Here is an 18,924-nt window from a genome sequence, read left to right as displayed (position 1 = left end):
TTTATTATCTCATGGGAATTCAGATTCTAAGCGTGCCAGATTTACAGATTTAAGGAATCCATTCCTCTGCCTGGGTGTTGTGGGTGCAGGTACTCTTTTGTACTGCTGATCTTTAATATATTGCATAGGATCTGGCCTTCTTGAATCTCACCAGGAATACAGGGCTTTTGGGGGTTTGTTTTGTGAAGGTTTGGGGTTTTTTCTTAAGCATATTCCTTTTTTGGCCATGCATGGACTGTGCTTTACTGGGTTTTTCCTTTATTTTAAAATCCAGGGCTCTGTTGCTGAGAGACTGGGAATAAACAAGTTTATTTAGGAGCCTCTTGCCTTTCTGTTTGGGGATCATATGTATTTCTGCATCAGCTAGCTCTGCTTCTTCCTGAGGAGAAATTTTCAGGCAAGCCAAGAGAGAAGCCATCAGTATTTAGCACCTCGGGAAGCATTTAACTAGAGCACGGATCAAACTCTGGAAGCCTTGCTTCTTGTATTGAATGTGTACACCAAACATCACCAGAAAACATTGCATGCAGGAGAAACAAAAAAATTTAGGTGAACTTTACATTAGAAACAAACTTTCTAACCCTAATGGCTGGTTTGTAGTTTTCTAGGTTTTACCAATCCCTTAAAACAAATTTTAGATTGGAAATAAAGGGGTCATCTGTCCAAAGAACAGGCACTTCTTCCTTCTCTTGCCTGTGTGTATCCAGAGCAGCTCAGTGCCTCTAACCCACAGGTCAGGCTCTTCTTGTTTCAGATCATAACCAGACACAGCAGGCACATTCCAGGCTCCAGTGATCCTTGCAGGTGTTACCTGTGCTCAGATGAGCCTCCTTTGTTCCATGAGCTCTGCTGGCTCCAGCCAAACTGCTCTACAGATCCATATTCTGTGAGAGCCCTTCTCCTCCATTTCTGTGAATTCCCAGCTGCTGATCTTGGAGGATGTTCTTGTATTTTAGAGAAGGAGGTAAACAAACATTCACAGCTGTCTCTGTGGGGCACTTGTCACCTTTCCTTTCTGTTCCCCCTAACTCTACCACTGTGGTTCCTCTGTTAAGTGGACCTCACTGAGGTGTTTTGTTTTTTTTCTTTTTTGGAGTCACTTCCATACCTCTCTTCTCTTACAGCTTTTCCCGGTCTTTTTTATTTTTCTGAAATGATGTGAACAAAAGTGAATGCTTTACCCAAAGTTAAAATGGGCCTTTCCTCCTCTAAACACAACTAAATAGCTGCCTACGTAACCACTTCTTTTTTTTTTTTTTTTGCATAAATGCATTTAATTTGTAGCAGTATATATGGAGCATGTAAACTGTTCCTTCCTGCAAATGCTACTTTGTACAGCACTTATCTACGCTCAGTTTCATTTGAGATTGTGTTGCCTCTTTTCCAGTATTTTTGTGGCTTCTGTTCTATTTGGCTTACATAATCTTTGATAAACTGCTTCATGCCTCTTTTCCATAAATATACAGTCTCTGATTTTTTGGGGTATAGGGAAACAGAGGAGTAAAAAGGGATGTCTCTGACTTGTATAGGCATAAATTTAGCTTTACTTGGTACCTCAGATCTTGAGTGGTGTGATTCTCTGTCCTTTAATTGCACTTTGTACTTCAAGAGCAATGAGAGATTGTAAAGCTGTAATAAAATTCAAAGGCTTGGTTCAAACAAGGCAAATTGACAGTTGCCCTGCAAAGAACAATTAAGGGGAAGACAAAAGAGCTGGGCAGTATTTGTGGTCTTTAGTCCTTGCTTCAGCCGTAGGAAACAGCTACTGCATTTATTCTGGTTGTAGATCATTGCATTTTTCCAAATCCTTTTCCCAAAGCATCAGCATGGACTGCTTTCATTTCTAGAGCATAAAACATGCTACAAATCCATCCATCAAATCCAAGTGCTCCATAGCTTCTGTTCACATGTGTAATAATGCCTGTACCCCCTGTGCCCCATGTCAGCAGCATGTTTCTTATTCCCATTTTGCCACTGGCAGGTGTGTAGTTGGGGTGCAGCTGCCAAGGGGTCCCTTCTGAGCTTTTCTAGTTGTGCTGCTCACGTTAGTGCTGATTGTGAGCCTCTGCTGCTTATTCCAGGCACATACTCGCACCACTTGCCAGCAGCTCACGTTTGCCCACACTGAAACAGGCTGGGCATTCTGCTGCTTTTTTTTGAGGGGGTTCTTTTTAGCCAGCACATGCTGCTTAATTCTAAGGCTCTCAGCTGCAGTACAGAGTGGCTTCTTTCTCCCTTTCCTATCTGGTGATGCACAGATGAGTTTCAGATCACTGACTTGAATGTTTGGCCTCTGTTCCCCCTGTGTGCTTGGTTCAGGTTCCAGAGCAGCCTCCCACCAAGCAGCAGCAGGGAAGAGCTCCCCTGCACTCTCTGAAATGTGATTATTGGGAAGTGCTGTCATTACTCTCAAAGGCTCCAGACGGTGAGGAGGGGCTGTGCTGGTGTGTGATGTGTGAGAAGGTGCTGTGCAAACACACAGATCCCAGTGCCCCATGAGCTACCTTAATCTCTTATACAGCAATAAGTCCCAGCTGCAGGAGCAGATGATGCTTCTAATACAAAGGATTACAATTTCCCTGAATTATTTGTTTCCCTTGCTTTCATCCTCTCACCTACCTTGTTATGCAGAGAGCCCCCTTGACTTACTCTCTGTGTTTTTCTCCCCACCTTTCTGTGTGTGCTCTGATAACCAGTCAACTTCTCTCTGTTCGTCCATCCCCTGGTCCTCATTTCTGTTGTGCCTTGCAGCAGCAGCTTTGTTTTCAAGGCTTAACTCTTTCTTTTGTGTTTTTTTCCTCTCTTGGGAAGCATTGGCTCATCATGGTGCAGTCTTTAGAAACCATAAACCTTGTATTCCCAGATAATTTGTGTTCACACACCAACTGCAGCATTGTATTGCATGTTTGAGAGGAGAGGTTCAGCTGTCTTACCTGACATTGTTTTCTGAAATTGCAGAAAGGGAATTGGATCAGCATAACATTCCCATCCTGAGAATAGGTGGCATATTATCTGATGCTTTCATAGCATACTGACTGAGTCAAAGCCGCTGGTATTGCTTTATGAATATGGAGTTACAGCTCTCCAGGCCACTGGGAAGATGGAAGTAATATCACTGGTGCTGTTATTTTATTTCCCCTGTGTGCATTTTTATTATTAGGGTGAGATTGTGGCCTTAGCTGAATCTGTTGCAATAGGCCTGTTGACCTCAGTGTAGCCAGGCTTTCTCTTAATTCTAGCAGATCTGTCAGCTTCTGGATTCCAAGCCCAAAATGGAGATTGGCAAAATTGTGCCTGAGGAAGGAGAGAAATTTCCTGTTCTCTCCTGATGAGATCTGATTAGATTATTGTATAAAGCACTGTCTGCCTACCCAGCTTTAATTCTTGTTCTTACGGTGTTCTCGTAAATGGCTGATTGAAATCAGGTGTGTCAATTTTACTGTCATGTCAGCGGAGGAGTGAGGCACCATCTCACCCCTCTGTAAAACAGCAACAAGAAGAAACTGGCTCCTCTGGCCATAAGGAGAAGGTAGTAAGTGACAGTCAGTGTTTTGGGGAAGGCATGAGGTGCTGCTCCACAGATCAGCACTGTTTCAGCTGTCTGACAGCATGGTATTTTTAGCAGTCTAAGTTTTGGTGTGTCGTGCCTGGGAACTGTACCCTTGTTTAAAAACAACCAAATCTCACTGAGTGGAAGCATTCCCTCAGTGAGCACACAGCTATTTTGGGTTTGCTTCCCTTGCAGTTATTCCTTGACAGACCCTTGGATGTGATTTCCTGACCTTTAACTCTGGCTTTCTAATGCTTTTGTTAGTTGTATTTTACCAATGCACGTCACGCTCTTTTCCTCTCCCCCTTCTTCCAGTTGTATAGATAAGGACTGGTAATTGTCTTTATGGAGGTTGTAATGAGTTCTGTCACCACACAAAGCAGCTCACTAATAAAATAAATCAAAGCAGCAATGAATGAATGGAAAGCATGCTTTTAAAATTAGATTTGTACTGCGGGTGCCACACTGTCACTTGCAGCGTGACACACCGTTAAAAAGGCATGGAGTTGGCGAGGTACCTTGAAAGGGTCACTGAGCTCTGCTAGCAGGAATTAGGAAGCCTTCCATTGCAGCATCATTTAGAAGTAAGTATTTTAAAGCATGATCAGGAAAAGAGCATGTAGAACTGATGTTAGATTTTACTTGTTCAGTAACTCAGTTAAGTAGCTGTTCTGATCATGTCATTACATGTATTCATGTAATGCCATTTCTGTGCCTGGAGTCTTGTAGCAGTTTGGAGCTTCTGGTCCAACCTACCATCAATTCTGTCCAGCTCCCCACACCCTCTGCCTCTCCAGCAAAGGGCTCTGTGCATCAGTGCTGTCTGTTATCACTTCACAAGATCTGCAGTGCAAGGACAGCGCTCTCCTCTCCAGCCGTACTGCCTGCAGGGCTCTGCACCTACTTTACGTGGGGACATTGTGTTTCAGAGAAGAGGTGTATTCACAGGGGTCTGACTTAGAGGTGGGGCAAGTGAGGCATCCTATGGGCAGGCAGCAAGGATAAGAGGCTGGTGTTTGCATTCAGGCTTGTTACACTAAAATGCAGCTGCTGTGAACCTGTCAGGCTTGCTTGATGCAGGGTAATACAGGTTGCTGAGGACTGTATGTATCTGTGCAACTGACCTCTGGGCTTCTTCCGCTGCTCTTGCAGGTTTTTTTATAGTTCCCAGATCTGTTGCAGCTCTTACAGCCTTGCACAAACCATTCCTGTCACAGAAACACAAAACACGCCCAATTTCTTGTTTCTTAGCCTATCTGTTAATTTCCCAGCAGTGAAATCGTGCCATGGCCCTCTGCAGCCAAAAGCACAGCAGCTGCAGCATGAGAAGCATTTCTGATTCCATGAGAAACTTCACAGAAACTGAGTGCTAGTTTCTTTTTACATCTCTTCCATACCAGCCTCTCAAGACACAGCCAGGACAAAAGGAGTCAAATTCTGTATAAGGAGTGTTTGTCAACTTTCTTCTTGTCTCTCTCACCATAATGACATGTAATTAAATACCTTGAACTTTAGAAGTTGTGAAAAATATTCCTCTAACTGAGAGCAACCAACCTCCATTAAGTTATACACAGTCAGCAAATGACAGTAATTATTAGGACCAGTAGACAGAGCTGAAACTCCAGAGGACTTTAGTGTCAGAGCTAATAATTATGCAGCAGCCTTGGCCAAATATTTCTCTTCTGAGCTAAGTATTTAATGTTGTCGCTGTAGAATATTAATGGAATTGCCTGCGATGTGTGAAGCTGTTGACTAAGCTCATTGTACAGTGAACTGTGGTGGCTCAAATTAGCCACAGTGAAGGGGGAGATCAAGAGCACTGCAGCACCAGCCTAAACCCCTCAGCCCTCAGGGCACTGCCATCGGATCTGAGGACAAACTGCAGGGCAAGGCAGTGCTGTGCTTCAGGAATCCAGATAGTCATTTGTTTGGCATTCTGAAGGGTACTTTTTCTTCAAGTCTTTCTGTGAAGCACATGAATATATTTCTTAAACCTAATGAAGTAGATTGGCTGGTTCAGAAAACATCTTTCTTTTCACTCGGACAAAATTTTTACATCCATGCTATAAATAAGGAATAACCGAAAGTTGTTGCAGAGTGCTGGCACAGAGGGGAATCTTTCCAGATGGGGAAGGAATCTTCTGGGCCTAATCTAGACATTAACCAAGCATCAAGGTAGTCATCTCCAACTAGCAGTGTGCTCTAGTGACTTCCCAAGGGCTTTTTTAAAGCTATTTATGTGTTACCAGGCAGGGATTTCCACTTAATTGTAAAGCTGCAAAAACAGTGAATGAATGTCAGCAATGAAACCATACGAGAGCAGTGATAACCATGGGAAAAAGAAGCAGTTTCTTCTGATTCCTGCCACTTGAACAGGCTCATGAATTCCCTAGAGCTTTTGCATAACACATGACCACCTGTACTACAGAGATGGCCTCCCTTTTACAGCATCATTACACAACCTACACCCCCAGGTTTTTTATGGCAGCCCAGTTTAACTATTGTGGTTACTATTGCTGTAATGACATACATCAGTTTAAAGCGAGGTGTGTGCTGTTCTCTGGGTGCTTGGATTTTTTTTCCCCTGTTCTTTTCTGTAAAGAAGGCTTGATAGCACTTGTGCTAAATCAAGGTTTGCTGCAAGGCTCTAAGCGGGTAGTTATAGGATTTGAGACTAAGGCAAGGAAGGGAGGGGATTTGGGAAGAGTGTACTTTAATGTAAAAATCTGGGTTAAGCTTTTTCATCACTTGAAAGTCTTTTTTTTATTATTTTCATTTTTCTCCGTAAAACCACGATTGAATCTGCTTCTCTGCTGTCCCACAGGTGTGGATGTGTGGGGGTCGCATGGAGGACATCCCATGCTCCAGAGTTGGGCATATCTACAGGAAGTATGTTCCATACAAGGTTCCCACAGGAGTCAGCTTGGCAAGAGTAAGTGGCAATGGCATTCCCCACGACAGATGTCTGACTGCAATGTGACCATGCTGTTGTCTTACCTCACAATGGAGAGGCAAATACAGGCTTTGTAGCCTGTAAGTTGCACTTGTACAGTGCAAGTTGAGTGGTTTTGCAGTGGTGGATGTGTAGCATTAAGGAAGAGAGCCTGGGGAGCTGCAGATGTGTGTGCTGACAGCTGCTGTGCTCCAGGTATCAGCCACTGTTGGGTGCTGGGAAGGGACTCTGTGATCAGGCACTGGCTATAAAAGCAAGATATGGCTTTATTTGTATAATACTTCAGTCATTTTATAGCTGTGCTCTCCAAGAGCAGCAGGCTTCAGCGTGGTGATTGCGTTTTGGTGATTGAAAGACCTCTCAACTTCAAGCATCACAGACCACTGAATGGGCAAGCTGTAATTTTCCACAATGGAATGTTCAGTGCCATCTTATTTCTTAATCTAGTGTAGCCCAAAGAGGAAAGAGCTTTCGCCTATCGAGCACTGGGTTTCTCCAGTTAATTTTCAAATTGAGAAGGGATTGCATTGCCCTCTGGTGGGAGAAAAAAATCATAGGAGCAGGAAGGCTGCAAAACTAAAAACCACAAAAAGGTGCCCTGCTGTTCTGCAGTTTATGGCTTGCACAGTGTTAAAATGCTTCCCAGTTTAATAGCATCACCCTAGTTATAGATCTGGATTTATTTCTCAGTCCAGCAATGACCTGTCAGAGTGCTAGAGCACTCTCCTGTCTGTGCCATCTCTTCAGGAAAGAGCTATATTTCTTTTGATTCAATATTTGGCTCTTGTATACTCCCACAGTGCTGGAAGGAGATGGCAGACATGTGTTGGAAAGGCTATTTCTTGTCATCTAAGATCATATAGTCACCTTGAGATAAACACTTGCTCTTGTGTAGAAGCTGCATTTGGGGCAGGGTCAGCACATTGCTTGCTTTTAGCATCCTAATTTTTTTGGTAGTAAATGATTGCTGCTGGACTGAGCAGTGCAGTGCTGCTGGGTCTCTGGAGTAACAACTGTATGTGGCATACCACTGTGTGGCACCAAGAGTGTTCCTGATGTTGCCAGAGAACAGTCCAAGGTCCAGCAGTCTCAAGGGTGCTGTGACAAGGTTGTCCTGAGAGGGTGGTGATTTTTGCTGTCTTGGAATTGCACAGTTGATTAAGCTTTACAGTATTACATGAAATGTACTTCTGGCAGGAGGTAAAACCTTTGCTTCTGTTCTGAAGGGTCATCACCTGCAAATTCCATATTCCTGAGATATCTCAGAGTTTTACCCAGAAAATGGAAAAATAGTGCTAAGGAAGAGTACTGTGAACTGAAGCTTTCCAGAAGGGAGTACTGCAAATCCCGTTCCTAGATGGATATAAAAGATGCAATAAGAAGGATTTAAGAAAGTAGCTTTTTGTCTGAGACCTTTGAATGACCAGTGGTATTTACCAGCATCATGTTCTGACCAGTTTCTTTACAGAAAAAAAGGGGAAAAAACTACTTTTGATTAATGTTGTTTTTCTTAGCCACAAGGAACTAGATATAATGGCCAAGTGCCAGCATTCTTTTGACCTCAACTGAAAATATCTTTCTAAAAGTCCCTTGGAACTAGAGAATAATAAAAATAATCTTTGTCCTGAAGCTGGAGAGAAAGAGTGGAAGTGAATGAAAATCCTTTCTGAGCAAAAACATGCGAGCTGCTCTGAATGCTAATGTCAGTGGTTTGTGCAGTGTTCTCATGTGGTTTTCCCTCTCATTCTCACCCATGGCTGTTGCCCACACAGAACCTGAAGCGGGTGGCCGAGGTGTGGATGGATGAGTACGCCGAGTACATTTACCAGCGCAGACCGGAGTACCGGCACCTCTCTGCGGGGGACGTCGCGGCTCAGAAGGAACTTCGCAACAACCTCAACTGCAAAAGCTTTAAGTGGTTCATGAGTGAGGTCGCCTGGGACTTGCCAAAGTTCTACCCGCCAGTGGAGCCTCCAGCAGCTGCCTGGGGAGAGGCAAGTTGGTGGTCTGACATCATCAGAGGGCAAACAGGCTGTGGTTTCGTTTTGTAAGGTTGCCCATGTGCTTCCAGTACTGGGTTGCTGTGAAGAAGGGGCAAATGAGTGTTTGAATATCTGCTTGATATCTTTCAGAGCCCCAAACTCCTCTACCATTGCACTGGCCTGATCAAAGCAGGCCAATGTACAAGAACCAATGTTTGAGCAGGCAGCTGCTCCTATTGGTGCACAGCTACAACGAGAATAGAGACTTGGCTTGTTCGCATGTTGTGTATTTAGTAGGAATCAGAACATGCCAAAGAGAGGACCAGGGAGAGGAGGCAGCTGAGCAATAGTGAAAGCTTGTATTTCCAAAGGGCCTCACAACTGTGTTGAGCTATTTTGCTCTGTAGCTTTCCCATCTGAAAGTCAGAAAAAACATACCTATTTTTGGAAGTTGACTGTGCTCTGGTTAAAAAATTACCACAAGAGTGAAGCTGTGGATTGTTATACACAGCTGTCACAGGCAGTGTTTCTGATAAACTAAGAGGAGCTTAGCCCTGGTGCTGTTTGCCAAGGCCTAATGAGCATTTCTGAGATCATAGTGTAGGTGAGGAGGGGATGCAGCATCATAACATCACAGGGGGCTCTGCAGTCCTGTGGGCTTTGCTGTGTGCTGGAAGTTTTGGTACAGCTGGTGATGGGCCCCATTTTGAGTTCTGTGCTTTCTTCCAGCTGTTACCTGCCAACTCAGACACAGCTAAGTGAGGAATCCCAAAAATTGTCTCCATACAAATGTTGCTGCTATTTGAGGCAATTTGAGCCTTCTTTCCTGTCACCTGCTAGGAGCAGGAGATTCAGTGACTAATTTACTGTTTCAGATACGCAATGTAGGAACTGGACTGTGTGTGGATACTAAGCATGGAGCCCTGGGATCCCCACTGAGGCTGGAGAACTGTGTAAAGGACAGAGGAGAGGCAGCGTGGAACAACGTGCAGGTAAAAAATCTGTCTGATAAATCATCTGCCCCTAAATTTGGAGATGGACAAGTTACAAGAACCAATGTTTAAGGAAGGCCACTGCAGAGCTGTCAGCTGCACCCCAAGGCTCAGAAGCTAATTGTACTTGAAGGGCTGGTAGCAGGATGTGGCTTCTGCTTGTGGCAGGGTCTGGAGCCTTGCAGAATCTGAGCAGAGCTTTTACCTCTGCTTTGAAGTTCTCAGAGCGAACAAAAGAAATCACAAGGAAACAATATGCCAAAACAATAAACCAGTAACAAGGCAGCTGTAATATGTAACAAAGTGAATATTAACTTCAAAGGTTGTGCTGAAAGAAGTGATAGAGGAGCATCATGCATATTAATGAACCTGCAGGAGCATTCAATAACCGCTCACTATCATCCTCCTGACAGGAGGCAAATGCATTATAAACACGCAACCATTGCTGGAGAGAGATGAAACCAGCCAGGTTATAGATTCACCCTCTCAACATATGAGGTGCCAGAAACGACAGCTTTATTGTAACAGAAGGGAGGAAAATATTAGTTTGTCTAAACTGTAGCAGCTGAGCTGAGAAAAGATCAAGAAAACAATGCCTCCATTATAGGCCCATGCATAACTCTTCAGGGAATGGCTTCAGTAGTAAGAGACAGAGGGTTGTTGCATATCAATTTTGATGCGTGAAAAATAGAAACAAAACCAATTTACTCAGGCACGGTCCAAAACTAAACCTTTGTTGTGTCACGAGGATCTTGAAAATTAACATTGGCTTATGTTTAGGAAGAGAATGTTGTTTGAATCTCTGTGGAGTGTTGAGCCTAAATGATTGTGGTAATTTCTCTCTCAAGAGGCATTTAAGAGAGAGGCAGGAACAAAGTGGCTTCTTTGTGCAAAAGTTTTTGGCCATGCTGCTTTCAATAGCAGCACCCTGATCATTACTGGCCTTTCTTATTGTCCCATGAGATATTTTTGAAGAGAGAACCATTCTTCCACCTGGTTCAAAAGTAACAGAACAGCCCTTCTCAGGGGCTGAGAGGGAAGCATGCTGGCTGTATCCCTGAAGAACCACATTGGCTAATGGTGGTCACAGAGGACACTTTCATCAAGGCCAGGTTGTGCCCAGTTTTCTACAGCTAAACTCTTTTCTCTGCTTTTCTATACTGTCCATCCCTTCATTTCATCTGAGACCACTGAGAGAAGAAAGTGCTAGGAAGCATTGCCCAAGTGTTTGCCCTTCTGACACTCCTGTGGGGTGGAGAGCTGTGGGCTCTTGGTCTCTTGTCCCAGAAGGTGTGGGACAGACATCCCAAGGTGACTGCAGGCTGCCTGTGCAGACTTATGTGTTTACTGCCAGCATTAACTCAGAGCTCCTGTAGCTCTGTGTCTTTTTTACTGGCTGTGAAGGGCTGTAATTGGTCAGCTGCTCACTTAATCCTGGATGTATGTCTGCATTGCAGACATCCAGGGTTGCTCTGGTACCCAGGCTGACCAGCATGGCTGGCTGCAGCAGCACATTTTCCTTCCACATGCTGTGTGGCAGCTGGTACAGACTCCCCTGGTCAGCAATTCCTGTCCCCAGAGCTGGGAGTAGTTTCTCTCTGGAAGATACACTGGCCTTTCCCTGAAGCCACCCCCACCCTGTGGCACAGGGAACAGCCTTCTGCTGGTGAAAACATCACACCCAGCCACCCTGAGGGCCCTGTTTGTCCTAGCAGGTATTCACCTTCAGCTGGAGAGAGGACATCCGTCCCGGGGATCCTCAGCATACCAAGAAGTTTTGTTTCGATGCCATTTCCCACAGCAGCCCTGTGACCCTCTATGACTGTCATGGAATGAAGGGGAACCAGCTCTGGAGATACCGAAAAGTGAGTCTGTGTGTGTGGGCGTATGCATATTCTCTTCTAAGGTGTCAAATTGGCTGTAGGCACTTAAATTTCTTAAAATGTCACCACTCATGTTTTATTCCTTCTCTCCATGTAGCTGCGATAAAAGAATCTGCAGACAATCTGTTGTCACTGTGCCATTAATTACCCTCGATTAGAAAGAGGTCATTCCCCCATTCCACTGGTTAGAAAGGTGAGGACTCCAGGGCTCCTGAGCAGGACACTCTCCCTGCAGCGTGTCCTCAGCTGGCAGTGACCCATGATGTAACACCCTTGCAAAACCTGTTTGCAAAAAGGTGTTTTGAGAGTTGGTTTGTTCTGGAAAATCATACCAAAAGTAGATAAGGATTTCTTCATCCTCCTCCTAAGCAACTAAGCTATTGTGGGCAACAGGTAAGTAAATTCTTGCCTAAGTGCCCTATCCTAGTCCTTGCAATGTGCTGGCAGTGATGCAGCAGGAATCAGCCTGTAGGCTGGAGAGTCTGTGGCTTCAGGCACTGCTTTAGAGCTTCCCAGTGCAGGTGTGAGGATTGGGCTGAATTCTGTTGTAAGGGGTAGGAATGGACTCAGACACTTGCCAGCCAGTTAAGTGTGGAACAACTCTGGATACACACAAGTGACACAATAGCTTGTCTTGGTTTTTAAAACTTCTTTCTGTTGGTTTTAAAACAGTTTTTCTTCTCTGCTTGGCAATCTCACATCAAATTTCTTTTCTCCAGGACAAGACCCTCTACCATCCAGTCAGCAGCAGCTGTATGGACTGCAGTGAGAGTGATCGAAAGATCTTTATGAATAGCTGCAATCCTTCATCTCCAACACAGCAGTGGATATTTGAACACACAAACTCAACCATCTTGGAAAAATTTAACAGAAATCTTGATCTTTAAAAGACTAAGAAAATATATATATATATTTTACGATTATAGTTTTTACTGGGGAGGGTTACAAAAAATTTTTTTAAGAATACTTTTTTTTAAACACTTAATGAAGGTAAAAGGGAGAATCTCAGGAGAAGGTTAATTAGCAGGCCAGTCTTTATTGCGAAGATGCTGCATCCTTCTCTTCTGGGGATGGTGGAATTTTAAAGGCTTTGCCAGAGCCACTTCTGTGCTGAGACTGAACAGAAACTCTGTTTTTAGAGGAGTCTGAATGTGATTCAAATGGCTTTTTTTTTTGCCTTTTCTTGTTTTGTTTTATTTCCCACCTGGGTCTTGTGTTAAATGATTTTGTTATCCAGGACCCTCCAGGACATTTTGTAGCTGCTATTCCACCCGCTGAAGTGTTCCCACAGCTTTATCTTCCAAACTCCATAGAAGTAAACTCTTGACACAAGATTTAAGCCTCCAAACAAAAAAAAAAAAAAGCCCATCAGTGGAAAATGAAATGCATATTTTTTTGCCCTGAACCAAGTATATTTCAATCAGGTTGAGTATTATTATTTTCCAAATCATAGCTCTGATGAAGGAATGAGCTCTAGTGAAAGTGCAGCCAAGTGTTGGGAATATCGCTGTGGTTATTAGCAATGAGGAATCTGTGTTTCTGGTCCATTCACTTTGCAGTCAGTTTGTCACTCACTGTTGAATCTTCAAGGTGAAAGATTAGCAGAGAGTTTTTTAAGTAAGCACAGTTCCTACAGGTGAAGACTTTTGCCAAGAGCCTTCTGATACCAGGTTCCAAATTTGCCTCTTATTCATAATCTTTTTAGCACCAATGCCTCCAGGGTTTCTCAGAGTTAAATCTACTGCATGAAGGCAACTTCCATTTTTCCTTTAGAGGTTTGAAGGCTAAGTTAATTCACAATTGGTGTGAGCAGATTAATTCAGGATAATCAATTCAGGGCTGAGATTAGCCATTGGTCTTTATGCATTTGTTCATCAGTCTGTAGTTTGTTGAATCCTGTGGTCAGTAGTGTTCTAGGATTGTGGGAATGTGCTATTAATCTTTCCTCATTTCCCAACATCCACAGTGCTGCTCAGTTTACTGTCACTGGAAATCTGTTTGCTTATGCAGACATGTGGGATTGATGGACCCATTTTACTGGTACCCCTTGTGCAATCAGTGAGCAGTGCAAGGTATTGCCCTTCTGGTTTGGCTGTGGGATCTGCCAGACCATGAACCAGGACGGTCTCATTGCAGGAGCTGGAGTGTACTGACACTAAAGGATGACAGAGGACCATTGGTTCAAGTCTATCTGAAGCAAGGAAAAAAACCCCATGGTTTAAAATGAAGTTGTTGCAAAAACAGATTTACTAGTTTATTAGTTGAATTACTCTTGCATTGAAGGCAGCAGTGGCATTTTCTGGTAAAAGCTGTGAATGATGATGCAGTTAACCTTGTGCACAGATGCTGTGTAAAACTGATTCCTTTGCCAGGAATTGCCCAGCTCCTTGCTTTGTCCAACTGCCCATGCAGGAGTGCTGCAAGAGTAGGTAGTGTGCAGCCAGCTCTGGCAGTGAACGGGACTCTTGATGAGCACAAGTAGTGGACTTCCCTTTCTCAGAGGAGCAGGGAGGCTTTACGCTGGGATGTCTTTCCTGCGAAGGCCAAGGAGATGTTTGCCTGCTGTCCCAAAACAAGCAGGCTGGCTCCCTCTGCAGAGCTCCAGAAACAAGATGCCCTTTATGATGTTGCCATTCATAGGATTGTTGCCTGTGTTTCGGGTCTCTCTGAGGACATTTAGAGCCGTGTCTGGCAGCTGGGAACAAACTAGAACACAACTGTCTGCCCTTCAAGCTCTCTAGTGTGATGTGTTGACTATTGATCAAAATCATTTCCACTGCTCATCCTCACAGCTGACCTCTTTTGCCGTCTTACCTGGTCCATGCAGTCATGGAGCATGGGAAACCTGGGTGCTGCCTTGCAGCTGGGACCAGGCTTCCCAAATGTGTTGGTGTCTAACGTTTCAGGAGTGAGGTAAGAAAAAAAAAGCTCTAGGCTTCCCTTGTGACAGTTCTGCAGCAGTACTGTGTGGAAGTGAGACCAACATCAAGCAGAGTTGACATCTTATGTTCTCAGTTACTACAATATGTCTGTCATTAGGATCCCTTTTCATTTCTGTGGGAGGCAGAGTCACCTTCCAGCGCTTTGTGTCTGACTGCTGCTTTCTTTAAGTTATTAATGCTCTCATTAGTCTAGTAGTGCTGAGTGTGGAGCACTAGATGGCCTGACTAGATGTCTTTATGAATGTTTTAGTACCTGTGGAACAAGAAGCTGTTTGTCCATGAACAGTGATAGTCTTTTATAACTGGGACACAATCAGCAGATTCTATAAATGGACTGTAGGTCGTTCTGCTTGCAGATTGCAACTTTGTGTGTCTCAGTTTTCTAATGAGAGGATTAGCTTCTGTTTCTAAAATGCATGGCTTGCTTTGTACTTGGGCTCACCTTGTGAAGAGAGTCCTGCTTGGCTCACAGGATGCTTCAGAGAGAACTGCAGTAATGAACAGGTCTTTTACCACTTGGTGATCATATTTTGGAGAGAAAGGTCAGCTTGCAGCACTTTGCACCAAAACACAGGTAATAGTTGAGGCAATTCCTGTTTGACAACCCACTACTAGTACACAGAACCTGGAGCTTTAGTGTGAGTGGTTCTATCAGGTCCTTCTCAGTGTGGTTTGTTTTCTGAAGGTTTGGGATCTGAGTGTGGTAAGTGCCTCACAAATTCTGTACACTTCTGTCTAGCTCACTGGGCTTTGAACTATTAATTTATTTGCATCAATTATACTTTTCAATACCCTAGAGGCTTTGCTGACTAATGCAGAGACTTAATATAGCCAACCATCCACTGATTAAGAAATAGATGCTGTATTTCATCATCTGCATCTTTAACTGAGCCTTTGCTGGGCAATCTGGTTAATTATTCCAATTACTTTTGGTTATTTGTAAGCAAAATTGCTAAAGCATGAATACACAAGCAAATCTTCACATCTGCATGTGAGTCAAGACTAGAGATTAAATACCGGTGATTATCTAATGCAAAATAAATGTTTTCATATTTTTTTTCCAAAAAAATACTGAAACACCCCTCTCTTCATGGCTGCCTAAGTTCTGCTGCTTTTATATATCAGAATCCCAGACAACAGAGGGATCCCTGGATGTGTTGTGTTGCATAAAAAGATTTTGATTTGCTCTTGAAGCTGTTGTTGATCTCTACTGGTGCTAATCTCTAAGGTCTACAGACAGTAAATAGGTTTGGGGCTCTCATGTGTGCAAGGTATTTTCTCATACCTAGGAAATTAACTTTCTTTTCCACACCACAACAGAAGGAACGTGTGAGCCTTCCTGAAAGGGGAATACAGCATCATTAAAATAAAGATGTGCCTTTTTAAATGTAAATGTACAGCAAATGCTTAAACTTGAACCATTTCCTAGTGCCTTGCTGGACAAGAGACGAGAGGGGAAGGGGTTGGGAGATAAGGATGTAAGAGAAAGCTTGACTTTTTCAGTGTTTGTGTGTGTTTTTTAAATTGCCTGACTTTCAGTGAAAAATCTGTGTGAACGACAGTAATTCAAAAGCTCCTGGGTTTCCTCTGTTAAATCAGTCTCATGAGTGACTGGTGGGTGTTTGTCACTGGTGGGACTCAGAAAAGGTGGCAGCTTCCTCTTGGTGTGCTGTAACAGCTGGAGCTGGACTGGAGGATGTCTTGGTTAGCTGTTGGATGTTTCACCTCATGGTGAAGGGTCATGATTTCACTGGCATGCAGAATCCTGCATTTTATTTTCTGAGTATGCAAATCACAAAGTCCCAAAAGCTTCTAAAATCTGTAGCCAGAAGTGTCTTTCAGAAAAAGTCGATGCCTTCCATCACTGGGAAACTTTTTAAAGGGTGTGTTAAAATCTCTGATACAGAACTAGCAAGAAAGCAATTTCTCGTTGTAACTTTCTACCTGGTTGGTTTTACAGCAGTCTGTGCACAGGGCTTTGCTCTCCTTTACTGGCTAGTTCCTGCCAGCAAACTTTTCTCCTCCCTGCTGCACTGAGATCGGTGTACTGAGAGTCAAATAGGCACCACCAGCATTGCAGGAGCACAGTGCTCTGGGGCTGCTGCAGGGCTGTTACAGCTGCTCTGCTGGCTCACACTGCCCCAGGAGAGATCTCCTAAAAGCCATATTGGGTAATCGTGGAACTGCTGGATGAAAAGGGAGAGGATTATATTTAAATTGTCTTTCAGGGTATGGACAGGCACTTGAATGGCTTTCAGGCAGTCAGCCTGTCATGCTTCCAGCTGAAAGAGCCCTGGTAAAGCCATGTCTGAAACAGCCTGGCTCTGCCAGCATAAGCAGTGCATGTGTACCTTGCATCCCACATGCACTCCCAGCTGCTGTGTCTCATGGATAAACCGTGTGGTTTATCCAGCATCCAAACAGGAGCTGGCTTGGGAGTCAGGAGCACTGAGTCCTGGTCCCAGGCTACTGTGGCCTGTTACTTGATCTTAAGCAAGGAAAGTCTGTGTGCTGAAATTTCCCAGCCTGTGTAGGATTTACCTTTAACTGCTTTATTTTCTGACCTAATGAGTGTTCAGTCCAGATTTTAAAACAAGCTGCAAATTTCTCACCTGGTTCAAGTGGAGAGGAGAGATGCAATGAGTGGAGAATGGGAAATAAGACCTGAAAATTCCATCAGCATTCAACCCAGATGTGTCAATTCATTTCATATTCCTCATTAACCAGTCAGATTGATTTATTCACATAATAAATTTAAAGTGTAACTGAAGTAAACTCATCTCCTGCTCCAATTGCTCCTTTGTAGTGCCACACTTTAGCTTGGAGGTCTGTATGGAACTAGGCAATGATAGATTATGGAAATCCTAATAAGAAGCCTATGTCTGTTTTTGACTCTGCCTCTGATAGCTGATTACACTCCTTTATTTGCTACATTTTGAGCTTTCTTGTTGCTTCTGTATGAGTCAAAAGGCCTCAATGATTCCAGCAGATGTGAGGGATTTGGAAGTTTTATATAAAACCACTGGATCTATGTGGTCCTAAATACACTAGTGCAACTCTAGGAAAAAAGCCCTAATCCAAATTAGTGAGCAAGCAAACGTGAACTTCACCCACAAAACAAGATAAAAACTGATCAAGTAATAGCGTGAAACCTTAGCCCTTTTGATAACAACAACAAATAGCTTTAGCCTCTAGGGTGGAGAAGGGAATTGGTTTCAAAATGCATTCTCCAGGATCTCGGTGATTAGGTCTAAGTTTGTCTGTTCCTTGTACTGCATGCATTTTCTCTGTAAAACTGGATGGTGCCTCTTGAATCAGTGTGTATTTATTTTGTGCATATTAGGACCAACAGCCTAATATCTGGGGGTGGTAAAGGACTTGTAGCACTTTAATGTAGTAGCTTTCATAAATTGGGAATCATTGATAGAATGCCTAGTGTTTTTAAAGTTGAATGGACTTCCTTTTATAATATATTTAAAATAAATTTTTAATGTGTTTTCTGAAAACTCTGTGTGCAGATGTGACTGTCCCTGCCTGTTTTAGTCCAGTGATTTATTTCTCTTCTCTTTGCTCATAAGCTAAGTTATCCCTGGTCTGGTGTCTCCCCAGCACAGGCTTCCTGCCATGCAATGCACTGGTGTCCTCCAGCCCCCTTGGGAAATGTCCTTCCTGGCTGCCCTTTTCTTTGGGAAGAGATGACAGGATTTACTGCGTGCGCAAACGAGCAGCCAAGGAGTTTGTGCCCGAGTGCTGTGTTGGGTGTACAAGGAGGCTCAGGCTCTATGTCTGCCACTCAGAGCTGCTTCCTGGCAGCTCTCAAACCAGTGGGAACAACCCAGCATATCCCAGAACTCCAGCCCATCAGGGGACCCTGCAGCACCTCAGCTCAGATGAGTTGAATGAAGAGCAAGCGGCAGCAATAAAGAGAGGAGACATGAGGAGAAATGTAAGATGTGGACAAAGCTGGAGGAGACATGGAGGAAGACAAGTTCATGCAAATAGGTGCCCTGTGCCCAGGGGTGCTGTTCTGGATGGACCATGGCCATGGTGGATGATTTGTGCCCAGGTGGGACACCCCTGAGGGTCAGTGGCCATGGACAGTGCTTGGTAGGGCACACTGGAAAGCACAGAGCAAAGAAAAGAAAGCTGTCATTTTCATTTCTCTGCTTATCTGCCTTGGGAGCAACTGCTGGGAGATCCATCCCACACCTCAGTTTGCAGGGGAGGGGTTTAACAGCTCATGGCCCTGTTTGTGTTCTGATCTCCACGTGGAAAGCGCAGGCTTAGCCCACGACAAGGAAAGTTGCTGATCAGCATTGTTCATGTTCCCAGTAGGACCCTCAGTGCTTTCTATTGTCACCACTTTATTCCTTCAGTGGCCTTCTCAACACTCCTTTTTACTTAACTCCTTTGGGTGAAAAACAGTGGAAAAAACAGATGGGAGACAAGCAATGAAATGTGTGAAAATGTGTGTGTGGGAAAAGGAGCCTGTGTGAAGAAAAGGAAAGGCTCTTTCTGAGGGGACCAGCAGATAACTGCAAGGTTAACTGCTTCCCAAGGGAAGACTGTGCTGTGATTCTTGGCCGTGGCAACGATGCCCAGGGTGAGTATGCGCCAAAAGC

General features: G+C 44.0%; 1 protein-coding gene across 1 annotated transcript in view; it reads left to right on the top strand.

Annotated features, from left to right (window-relative positions):
- GALNT10 (polypeptide N-acetylgalactosaminyltransferase 10) overlaps positions 1–17,808 on the top strand; it is an 84,039-nt gene extending 66,231 nt beyond the window's left edge. The window contains exons 8-12 of the mRNA XM_071570060.1: positions 6,375–6,482; positions 8,276–8,497; positions 9,361–9,477; positions 11,193–11,342; positions 12,080–17,808. Of these exons, the coding sequence (XP_071426161.1) occupies positions 6,375–6,482; positions 8,276–8,497; positions 9,361–9,477; positions 11,193–11,342; positions 12,080–12,247 (765 nt within the window). The 3' untranslated portion in view covers positions 12,248–17,808. The remainder of the gene's footprint in view (positions 1–6,374; positions 6,483–8,275; positions 8,498–9,360; positions 9,478–11,192; positions 11,343–12,079) is intronic.
- Positions 17,809–18,924: the final 1,116 nt, after the last annotated feature.

Source organism: Pithys albifrons, chromosome 15 (genome assembly GCF_047495875.1).
Source record: "Pithys albifrons albifrons isolate INPA30051 chromosome 15, PitAlb_v1, whole genome shotgun sequence".
Classification (NCBI taxonomy): Eukaryota; Metazoa; Chordata; class Aves; order Passeriformes; family Thamnophilidae; genus Pithys; species Pithys albifrons.
Note: the sequence above shows the minus strand (reverse complement) of the source record. Positions and strands in the feature narration are given on the sequence as shown.